Source organism: Hemibagrus wyckioides, linkage group LG25 (genome assembly GCF_019097595.1).
Source record: "Hemibagrus wyckioides isolate EC202008001 linkage group LG25, SWU_Hwy_1.0, whole genome shotgun sequence".
In the NCBI taxonomy this organism is placed as follows: domain Eukaryota; kingdom Metazoa; phylum Chordata; class Actinopteri; order Siluriformes; family Bagridae; genus Hemibagrus; species Hemibagrus wyckioides.
Window position 1 is genome coordinate 18,606,583 of NC_080734.1, and position 11,809 is coordinate 18,618,391.

Sequence of the window (11,809 nt, forward strand, 5' to 3'; positions counted from 1 at the left end):
GGGGCGAGTGATCCAATCACAAGCAGAGAGTCGGAACGCCAAGCCATTTACACCTGGAGTTTTATACTGGTCTCCAGTCGCAATGCTGTGAAACAGTTTAATTTGAGCTTTGAAATATTTTTTTGTTTGTTGGTTAAATGCGGAAGCTTGTAATGATGATGATGATGATGGTAGTGAGGAAGGTGAAAATAAAGCAGCAGCTGATGTGCTGACGTCACGGTCCGTACTTAGTCACGGCTTGTTGGCGCTCTGTTTCCATCCTTAGCTGCCGCATAGAGGATCGTTTTAAATGTGTGTTAAATATCGAGATTTAATCTGAATTCAAGTCCAAAGTATAAATCTTCGGCTTTTGCAGCAATAAATCAGATCATCTGAACTGGAATATAGTTCAGCATTGTGCTGAATTTTTATTCTGCATTTCCCTTTGAAAAAATCTGCACTGCTCAATTAGAAAGCATATTATTTTGTACTTGTATTGTATTGTATTGTATTGTATTGTATTGTATTGTATTATATTATATTATATTATATTATATTATATTATATTATATTCAATTATAGTGCATTCACTTGTCTTTATTTTGCTATATGGAAAGATTCATGACTTAAAACCATATCTTTAAAATGACTGAACTGTGTGTGTGTGAACGAACGTAACCCGTATATGAGCTGAGCAAAATGATAGTGTTAATAAAGCATTCATGTCCCTTTCATTTAGAGAACAAAAGTGATTTCAGCATCTCTGATTCGGAGTCTGTCTTTAAATAGATGAATGTAACGTGAGATGATAATGGGACTGATGTGGGTGATGTCTGTGTGTGTGTGTGTGTGTGTGTGTGTGTGTACACTCTAGGACATCATCTTCATTCTAGAGGTGTGTGTCCTTTAATCCCTCTCCCTCAGACACTCTTGACCAGTTATTTTTCTTTATTTTCCCTCAGACCTTCACGAGCCAGACGGAGTTTTTGTTCAGGTCACCGTATTATCTAACGCAAGGTCACTGTCATACAGTTCTTGCCAAAATCTTAAACTATAGCGGTTATATTTATAGCGCAATAGGCTCGTGCGTCATTGGAATCGTCCCGAACCAACAGGAAGAAGAGCATTTCCTTCATTTTAGCTTTTAGGGTTAATAGGGAACTGCGTCAGATCACAAGTAAATAAAAACATTTTTGTAGATGTGGTTCTGTTACAAATCTGCAGAAGGTTTTTGAACTAAAAACAAATCCAGCGTATTTATGTACACTATATTGCCAAAAGTTTTGGGACGCCTGCCTTTACATGCACATGAATGTAATATGGAGTTGTTCCGCCCTTTGCAGCTATTACAGCTTCAGCTCTTCTGGGAAGGATTTCCACATGGTTTAGGAGTGTGTTTATGGGAATTTTTGACCATTCCACTAGATGTGCATTTGTGAGGTCAGGCACTGATGTTGGACGAGAAGGTCTGGCTCACAGTCTCCGCTCTAATTCATCCCAATGGTGTTTTAACGGGTTGAGGTCAGGACTCTGTGAAGTTCCTCCACACTAAACTCTCTCATCCATGTCTTTATGGACCTTGCTTTGTGCACTGGTGTGCAGTCATGTTGGAACAGGAAGGGGGCAGCCCCAAACTGTTCCCACAAAGTTGGGAGCATGAAATTGTCCAAAATGTCTTGGTATGAAGCTGAAGCATTAAGAGTTCCTTTCACTGGAACTAAGGGGCCGAGCCCAACCCCTGAAATACAACACCTGAATTCAATGATTTGGAGCGGTGTCCCAAAACTTTTGGCAATATAGTGTATTTTTAAGCTTTTTCTAATTATCGTCAACCTTTACCTGATTTTACACTCCATTGTTTAATCTTTTTGGATTAAATTCATTATTAGCTGAAAACTGAATGAGATCATTTTTTTCAGACCAGCGGTTTTTGTCAAATTGTGTTAAATATATACTTGTTTAATGTTAGCTAAGGTTAACATGGACATATTAAGCAAGTTAAAACTTTCTCCTGGACAGAAAGCGAGTCGAGAGCATGTGGGATGAGGTGAAACGGGGCATCTGTTAATATAAAAGAGCTCAGATTTACATTCCCAAGTTATAGAGGAGAATATACTCGCTCGTGTTTTGGAGCAATAACCCATCGTGGTGTAAGACGACGTGAAGTTGTGAAGCTCCTACTCAAAATGCGTGGACGTTGTCAGGGCTGGTAATGTGCTGTAATCAGAATAAACCTCACTGGATATAATGTAGGGATGTTAATATCGTTATCTCACACAAGCCTATAGATCTGTACTGTTACTCTTTATATACAGCACTGTTACTGAGCTGAAAATATCTCAGCAAATCAGTCACGGCTCACAGAGCGGAGGGAAAGACTCCATGTGCATTGACGTCATTGGCTGGTGATTTGCGTGTTTGATACCTGACTCTGTTTTGAACTCTAGTATTACAATTTATGATCGTTACCTAACGTAATGATGTTACACTTATTAATGAGTCAGAAATTAACTGTTTCCACTGACCACTTTGTGGAGTTTCTCTGACTGAATCTCATTTTCCAATGTCAAGTTTTTATAATGATGCTCTTATACACACACACACACACTCACTGTGTTGTGATGAGTGGGGAAATGTCCAGTGTGTATATACACTATATTGCCAAAAGTTTAGGGACGTCTGCCTTTACATGCACATGAATGTAATATGGAGTTGTCCCGTCCTTTGCAGCTATAACAGCTTCAACTCTTCTGGGAAGGATTTCCGCAAGGTTTAGGAGTGTTTATGGGAATTTTTGACCATTTGTGAGGTCAGGCACTGATGTTGGACGAGAAGGTCTGGCTCACAGTCTCCACTCTAATTCATCCCAAAGGTGTTCTATGGGGTTGAGGTCAGGACTCAGTTCCTCCACACCAAACTCATTCATCAATGTCTTCATGGACCTTGCTTTGTGCACTAGTGTGCAGTCATGTTGGAACAGGAAGGGGTCATCCCTAAACTGTTCCCACAAAGTTGGGAGCATGGAATTGTGCAAAATATCCTTGGTATGAAGCTGAAGCATTAAGAGTTCCTTTCACTGGAACTAAGGGGCCCGAGCCCAACCCCTGAAAAACAACACCTGAATTCAATGATTTGGAGGGGTGTCCCAAAACTTTTGGCAATATAGTGTACATAATATCTATTTTTTTTTTGCTGGTCATCTGTCCCCATGCTTAGAAAACTGTTCACTTGGTTCTGAGTTAAATAGTTAAAGGTCATGTGATCTGGTTGCTTAGTGAAGATCCTGAGCCTTTATGAAAGTAAGATCATTGGTGAAGTGAAGGACCAGAAACACTGACCGGTTCAGGAGATCCACCTCCAGCTAAAACGTCACCTTACCTGCCATCGAGCTCATTACGATTCCTCAGCTTGTGGGTCGTTATTTTTTTTTGGGAGAAACGGAGTCGGATGTGAGTCGGAGCTCAGTGTGCTCTCCTGGGCTTGTAGTCATCTTCATTGTAAACAAATGCACATGGACCGAATCTCAGCAGTAGCTACGAGAATAAGCGCTAGTTTGAAGCTGCTGTAATGTGATAGATAGATAGATAGATAGATAGATAGATAGATAGATAGATAGATAGATAGATAGATAGATAGATAGATAGATAGATAGAAGGAAAACACAGAGTTGATAGCCTATTAATCAAGGTGAGATTTTGGCTTGTGCAGCTGTGTGTGAGAGAGAGAGAGAGAGAGAGAGAGAGAGAGAGAGTCTTATTGTGTGAGTGTATTCTGTAGTTCAGCTGAAAAACATTCCTCTGAGTGATCGGTCAGTCTTCTGTCACGTCTGCTCACTGGTGAAACAAGCGTGTGTGTGTGTGTGTGTGTTGCTGGGCGTGATCCTTCAGCTTTCCTCTTCTGAATAACTCATAAAGCTTTATAGGGCTTTCTTTAGCCTCCTCTCATTGTTGTTTTTTTTTTTAAACTTATCGCAAATTTCCCAGCAACCTAGGGCAAAAGAGGACAGGGATTTCCTCAACCAGGGAGAGCTAGACACGTGACTTGCATTCTCTCGCTTGAGCTTGTGTTCTGTATATACACACACACACACACACACACACACACACACACACCTCCCAGCACTGTAAGACCTTGATGACTTTCTCAAGTAATAATAAGTGCATTATTTCTGGGTCAAAACCATCTATTTTATCCGGTTATAAACTTGAATTTCAGCTCAGGAGGAGTTTTGTATTTTCCACAGCAGTAGGTGCAGAAGAAGTGCAGGAAACTCGGTGAGAATTAGAAGCTAAAACAGCCGACTGACCCGGGTGAAGCCATGGTGTTTAGTGCAGCAGGACCTGTAGATCCGCCTCATTAGTACGGTTCTCGAGCTGCATGATTGACAGTCTGCAGCTCCACCTATTTTTACATGTATGCACTTTATTTAAGAAGCATGAGAAGACATTTGCCTGGAATGGCGTTCAGAGAGAAAGGTGTATTTCACCTATTTCCATGGAAGCAAACAAGTCGGAACGGCTCTTACATCAAGCATGTATAAACACACAGACGTGTGCGCTGCACACACACATACACAGATGTATTGACCGCTGGAGAAATGTGGTGTGCAGGAAGTGACAAGCTGTGTGTGTGTGTGTTTTTATGGAGGGATCTGTTTTGATTGTATATAGACATTCAGCTGGTCTCCATGAGGAAAGCTTTTATTTACACACTAACAGAGTCATGATGTTTCCTTCTGAGGTGAAGGTTACACTTGGGTGTATTTATAATTGTCTCATTAGATACCAAGCTGATCTGAGTCTCTCTCTCTCTCTCTCTCTCTCTCTCTCTCTCTCTCTCTCTTCATGTCCAGCCTCTGTCCCAGTGAGCAGCAGCAGCAGCAACGCGAGTAGACGCCATACGGCTCTGTCCGTTCCACTCAGCTGGGAGAAACGCAGCATTCAAGCCACAGCCATGTCCAGCATCACCATCGACCCCGAGCTCAAGCCCGGGGAGTTCGTCATCAAGAGCCTTTTCGCCGAGTTCGCCGTGCTCGCTGAAAAGAAGATCGAGGTGGTCATGGCTGAACCACTGGTCAGTACCACTGAGGCATAAAACAGCTCACCTTAATTAATTAATTAATAAAAATGAATAAACATAAATAAATGAATAAATAAATAAAAATTAATAAATAAATAAAAATAAATAAATAAGTAAATAAAAATAAATAAATACCAAGCCCATTTCATGAAAGAAAAGCATTCAGGTTACAGTCATGGTGGAATATCAGCACAAAAATAAATAAATTCCAGTAAAGCCGACTACTACGACTTGACATCGGCTATTAGCGGATTAGCAGCCGTAGCTAACTCTGTTGACGTCTTTCTCCCAAACTCTTTCCTCTTGGCGCTTTCCTCTTAATGTCCCTGTACGTGTTTAATGAGAGGTATGAATTGCAGGCAGGAAGTAGAGTTGTGAGAGAGGAGGAATTGATAAAAATGTTGTTCCAAGCATGATGTATGGTCGGTTTGTTCAGTTGTTCGAGGCGATCGTTTGGATTTGTCACTTTACTGTCATTTCTAATTTGCATGAAGTTGAAAGAAGGAAAAATCTCACTGAAATCACCCTTCCGTGTTTATCACACTGTCCTGCTTTTTTAAATAAGTAGCTGTTTTACACCGAGCTTCTACACGCAGCTGGTTGCTCATAAATCCAAACATTTCTGCTATTAAACGTTTGCGCCACAGTTCTGTTATTTTGTTGTGCTCCGTTGCTTGGCTACTCTGATTTGTATTCTGAATGTCAGAAATGCTGCCTCATGACTAACTGTCCGTTTCCTGTCCAGGAGAAGCCTTTGTCCAGATCCCTGCAGAGAGGGGAAGATGCGCAGTTTGATCAGGTGAGATGTTAAGTAGAAGCAGTGGATGTGCTGCGTGCGCGTCTTGGACCTGGGAATCGCTGCGTCATCCCTAGCGATACATCACTGCAGGGTGTCGGAGTGTGTCGGCCAAACGCGAGCAGGGCAGAGAGAGCAGTTACATAACTCTTCTCGGCGCCACCCTTCACTCGGCCACGCAGTCATTCACAATCACACTCGCGCTCGGGCCGAGGCGATTTGCGGCGGGATCGGGAGTCGCTGACAGATTCCAGCTCTCACGATGGCCGTCATGTCGGTGTGAGGGAAAGTCTGGTGTCTGCAGCACAGAGAAATCCTCCCGTAATATCGTGCAGTCCATACACACTTCAGAGCAGACCCACAAAACCTTTTTCTCTCGGGTTTTTTTTTTTGCTGTAATGATGTAACGTTGTGTATAAAACTGACCACACCCACCTGGACCCGAGAGCATCTCTGCAGCACTGCCCTGCTCACACAGTGTTCAGAGGCACATGGAGAGATACTACAGGGCGAGAGTGATGGGATACTGGATATTATGGCAGAGTAACATCATGTAGAGATGATTAAGTAATTAGATAACACAAACCCATGGCAGCGGGGTCTCTCTCTCTCTCTCTCTCTCTCTCTCTCTCTCTGTGTCTCTCTCTCTCTCTTTCTGTGTCTCTTTGTCTCTGTCTTTCTCTCTCCCTGTCTCTGTCTCATATGGTCTCTCATTGTCACTCTTTCTCTCCGTGTTTCACTCTATATGTGTCTCATACTGTCTCTAATTGTCTTGCTTTCTTTCTCTCTCTTTCTTTCTGTGTCAGTCTCTCTCTCTCTCTCTCTCTCTCATACTGTCTCTCATTGTCTCTCGTTCTTTCTGTGTCTCTCTCACATACTGTCTCTCATTGTCTCTCTTTCTCTGTGTCTTTCTCTCTGTCTCTCTCTCCCTGTCTCTGTCTCTCTCTCATACTATCTCTCATTGTCTCTCTTTCTCTCTTTGTTTCTCTCTCTATCTGTGTGTCTCTGTCTCTCTCTCTCTCTCTGTGTCTCTCTGTCTCTGTCTTTCTCTCCCCCTGTCTCTGTCTCATATGGTCTCTCATTGTCTCTCTTTCTCTCCGTGTTTCACTCTATATGTGTCTCATACTGTCTCTAATTGTCTTGCTTTCTTTCTCTCTCTTTCTTTCTGTCAGTCTCTCTCTCTCTCTCTCTCTCTCTCTCTCTCTCATACTGTCTCTCATTGTCTCTCGTTCTTTCTGTGTCTCTCTCACATACTGTCTCTCATTGTCTCTCTTTCTCTGTGTCTTTCTCTCTGTCTCTCTCTCCCTGTCTCTGTCTCTCTCTCATACTATCTCTCATTGTCTCTCTTTCTCTCTTTGTTTCTCTCTCTATCTGTGTGTCTCTGTCTCTCTCTCTCTCTGTGTCTCTCTGTCTCTGTCTTTCTCTCGCCCTGTCTCTGTCTCATATGGTCTCTCATTGTCTCTCTTTCTCTCAGTGTTTCCCTGTCTCTGTCTCTCTTTCTCTCCCGGTCTCTTCCTGTCTGTCTCTCTCTCTCTCTCTCTCTCTCTCTCTTTTTCCAAAACAATGTTAAGATGCTTATATCTGAAGAAAGGCGTACATTAATCACAGCTGTGGGATTGAATTGTCTGTTCAGAACGTTTTGCTCTTTCAATATTTGTTTTTTTTTTTTGTTCTCCCATGCCAAAGTAAAATATTTTGAATACAAGTTTATTTTCACATTATTACCCAACATCCAATTCTCATTACATCAGCTCACCGTTCAACTCCATAGATAATGCTGGAGTAACCAGATGTTTGGTATGAGATGTGCAAAAACATTAAGAAAAAGGAAAGTACCTTCACGTCCTGCACATTGAATTTCGGTCATTTTAATGAGAATTTGACGTCAGAAGGTCTGACGGTATGACCAGATCAATCCGTTAGGTATTTGGCTGCGTAGTCACACACGTTTTGTATAATTACATAGACGTCATTGACGTCAGTGAAAACAAAGGACTCTAATTAGAGAAATTGTCTTGTGAATTCTTTGTGTGGCAAAGAATGTAAATACAGCACGACATTTTTTACTCAGAAAAACAAGTGCTGCATTTATTAAGGCAGGGGTGTCCAATCTTTTCCGCAAAGGGCCGGTGTGGGTGCAGGTTTTCATTCCAACTGAGCAGAAGCCACACCTGAGTCTACGGAAAGCCAAGATCTACTGATTAGCCATTTGGAATCAGGTGTAGCTTCTGCTTGGTTGGAATGAAAACCTGCCCCCACACCGGCCCTTTCTGGATGAGATTGGACACCCCTGTGTTAAGGGATGGGTTTGAGGGTTTATTGCAGGGATCCTCAAATCTGGTCCACGAGATCCACTTTCCTTCAGAGTTTAGCTCTACCCTTAATCAAACACACCTGAACACGCTAATCAGTGTCTTCAGGATCATTAGAAAAATCACAGGTAGAGGAGTGTGATCAGGGTTGGACCTAAGCTCTGCAGTGGATTGACCCTCCAGGGAAAGATTTGAGTAACCCTACTTTAGTGTGGGATTCTGCTGCGTTATCATGAGATCTAACATGTGTGATGATATGTGTTGTAGTTAATAAGCTCTATGAGCTCAATAGCGGAACACTGTTTGCCCTCGCTGCTGCGCACGCTGTTCGACTGGTACCGGAGGCAGAGCGGCACCGAGGATGAGTCCTACGAATACAGACCCAGATCCAGCACCAAGTCCAAAGGGTACACACACACACACGCAATAATCTCGTGCATTTCATTTTACTTAGTGTTTGTTCTTTCAGTGTATTCATTTTTTTTCTCCTGCAGGGACGAACAGCATCGGGATAAAGACTACCTACTGGAGAGGAGGGACTTAGCCATAGACTTCATTTTTTGTTTAGTTTTAGTGGAGGTTTTGAAACAGGTAAGATGTGTATATGTTCTCAGGTTTGTTGTATAGAGTAGAGCTTAGCCTCGTTTGCTCTAACGGTTGTTTTTGTCCTGCTTAGATTCCTCTTCATCCTGTACCAGATGCATTAGTACATGAGGTCCTTAACCTGGCCTTTAAGCACTTTAAACACAAAGAGGGGTAAGTGATGTGTCCGCAAACACTCGCACCATACACACGTCTCTAATTCATCACGAGCGGATTTGTGTGTTAATGCTAGTTATTCTCTAATGTAAATGAGTTCATCATAAATGTCACTCTGCATGGCACAGTAATGTTGTATAACTTGTTTGACTCGGAAGTGGAGCTTTTTGTTTTCAGTCTTATAGATTTAACAAGTGTCTGTACGTTGATTGGTGTAAAGCAAATATTTGTACATACAGTGGAACTCATTTAAAGGTTAGAAGTTGCTGATCAGTGCATGGCCGCATCACGATTTCCCGACAGGAATTCCGAGTTGTCTTTGTTTTTATCTGGTCCGAGGTCAGGAATTTCAAGTTACGACCTCTAGGCGAAGACAAAAGACAAAGCAAAAGACAACATACGCTATGGGGGGGAAAATGTGTGTAATTTGTTGCTTTGTGTCACAGGTACTCCGGCCCCAACACTGGTAACGTGCACATCATTGCAGATCTGTACGCCGAGGTCATCGGAGTCCTCACTCAGTCCAAGTGAGTCAGGAACATTTCTTTCCTTATTGTGTCTGTAGGGTGTTTTTTATCTGTACAGACGAAGGTGAAATGTTTCTGAAATAGATTCAGTGTTTATTGTGGTTTAATTAACACAGCCTGTGTTTTATGCAAACTCTAATAACTCTATCCCCAGGGTGTATTCAGATTCAGACGAGCTGGACTCTGCAGGACAAACCAAATCTTTTAGGCTTTTGCCCTCCCGATAGTTTCTCACACCATTCAAGTAGCAAACGGATAACTAAATACAGGGCATCCTGAGCTGCTCCAGACACGTTTAGTGCTTCCATAACTCGCCCTCAACACATGCTAAATCTCCAGCACAGTTACACAAAGCAGCCAGTAATCTAATTTTACTTAGTGCTGTGATAGTAGGAGTAATAAAAGGTGATTTACTGGACAAGTGCTCTATGCCTTTTTCACTACTTAATCTTATAATGCGTATCGCACATAATGTATTAATAATGAAATTGCTTGTAGTCTGGGGTCCGAACGGGATACGTTCACAAGGTCACCCCGTAGCGTCGTCTTTGCTTAGCAGTGAAAGTCATAGCCACTTGTACATGTATAAGAACGAATACTAACATGCGTGAACGTGCGTGACGGTTTCGTGGGTGTGTCTTCGTGCAGGTTTCAGGCAGTGCGTAAGAAGTTCATCACAGAGCTGAAGGAGCTGCGGCAGAAAGAGCAGAGTCCTCACGTGGTGCAGAGCATCATCAGCCTCATCATGGGCATGAAGTTCTTCAGAGTCAAAATGTACCCTGTGGAAGACTTTGAGGCTTCTTTCCAGTTTATGCAGGTTGGTACACACACACACACACACACACACACAGTGGTATGTGCACAGGTGGAAATGAAAGAGAGAATATTTCCAGTAACACTGAGGAGGATTGAGGATTGCAGGCAGAATGCATGTCACACCAGAAGTGATGCAGCATTGCATTTAGTAAATATAATGCAAAGTATTTAGACACTATTTCCCCTTTCCTATATATTTATTTGTTAAAATTTGCCAGATCGAACATCTCTAACATTTAATCTAGTGCATGGATTCCCAAACTAGTGGTCTTGAGCTCCATACAATCCGAACGTGGTGTGGAGAGAAAGTCGTATTCTATTATATTATTAGTTTCATTTAAAAAATTATTATTTGAAAGAATGCTCTGATTTGTCTATTAAAATGTTATTTAATGTCACATTCAGTCATTTAAAATAAGGCATGTGCTATTATTACTGTCGTTTCTTTCCTCCCTACTCTGACGCACGGCGTTAGAGCAGGAGTTCAACTACAGACAGACAAACTACACCATCTGTCTGCCTCCGCTGAACAAACTAGTGCTGTGTCTCTAATCAAACTAGACTGGTATCAAATACTAACATTCACTCCTCCCCGGACCTCCTCACCCTCAGTGTCTCATCTCGTAAATGATCACAAATCCACGCTGCAGCTAGTCCACTTATATGCAGTGAAGAACTGAGGGCATGAAGGCTTTATTATCGCCACACATACCTTTGAATACCTCACATGAGGAAGTTGTGGTCAGAGCGCCCCTGGAGCAGAGAGGGTTTAAGGCCCTTGCTCAATTGTCCAACAGTGGAGCTTGGTGATGCCGGGGCTCGAACCCCGATCCTCCGATAAACAACCCTGAGCCTTATCCACTTGAGCTCCAGTGCATACAGCTGTTTGAGTAACTGTAAGAATCTGCAGCCAATCCCAGAAGCTGAGTACAGAGTAATAGTAATGACTGCTTTTATTTCATTGCAGTAAAAATCCTCACTCGGTATTTGTTACGCTTAATTAACTCTCTAATTTCGAACATTTTATCGAGCCTATTTTTACAGTCCTTCAGCTACAGCAGTATCCCTTCCTGCCAGATACTGATCCACATCACACTGATACCCCAGCTGAAATGTTTAGCATCGTACAATCTGTGTGTGATTATTGTGTATACATTTTATATATCTCTTTGTTTACGCAGGAATGTGCTCAGTATTTCCTCGAGGTGAAAGACAAGGATATAAAGCATGCCCTAGCTGGTTTGTTTGTGGAGATCCTCATCCCTGTAGCTGCTGTAAGTACCTCAGTGTCCATGCGCTACATCCTCATTTGCGTATGGTGTTGTGTATGATCCACCTGAGATCCTCAGTGACTCGGTGCTGGTCTATTTAAAGCATTTTTTAGAAGTCGCTTTCTAATGACGAGCCACAACATTTGACTTACGTAACCCACATGCAAATACGCAGCCTTATCTTGGAGTTGGAGCCACGTCCTTACTCCTCATCATACCGATTGAGCAATCTGCAGCCTAGCGCTGAACATTTCACACAGCCACAAACTG

At 42.4% G+C, this 11,809-nt stretch overlaps 1 protein-coding gene across 11 annotated transcripts in view; it reads left to right on the plus strand.

Moving 5' to 3' along the window:
• Nucleotides 1-11,809, plus strand: part of fryl (furry homolog, like) — a 99,160-nt gene that overhangs the window by 45,040 nt on the left and 42,311 nt on the right. For all 11 annotated transcript variants that reach the window (XM_058379043.1, XM_058379038.1, XM_058379034.1 and 8 more), the window contains 8 exons: nucleotides 4,832-5,052; nucleotides 5,804-5,857; nucleotides 8,434-8,573; nucleotides 8,661-8,757; nucleotides 8,843-8,922; nucleotides 9,372-9,452; nucleotides 10,101-10,269; nucleotides 11,450-11,542. In XM_058379043.1, the coding sequence (XP_058235026.1) occupies nucleotides 4,933-5,052; nucleotides 5,804-5,857; nucleotides 8,434-8,573; nucleotides 8,661-8,757; nucleotides 8,843-8,922; nucleotides 9,372-9,452; nucleotides 10,101-10,269; nucleotides 11,450-11,542 (834 nt within the window). In that variant the 5' untranslated portion in view covers nucleotides 4,832-4,932. The remainder of the gene's footprint in view (nucleotides 1-4,831; nucleotides 5,053-5,803; nucleotides 5,858-8,433; nucleotides 8,574-8,660; nucleotides 8,758-8,842; nucleotides 8,923-9,371; nucleotides 9,453-10,100; nucleotides 10,270-11,449; nucleotides 11,543-11,809) is intronic.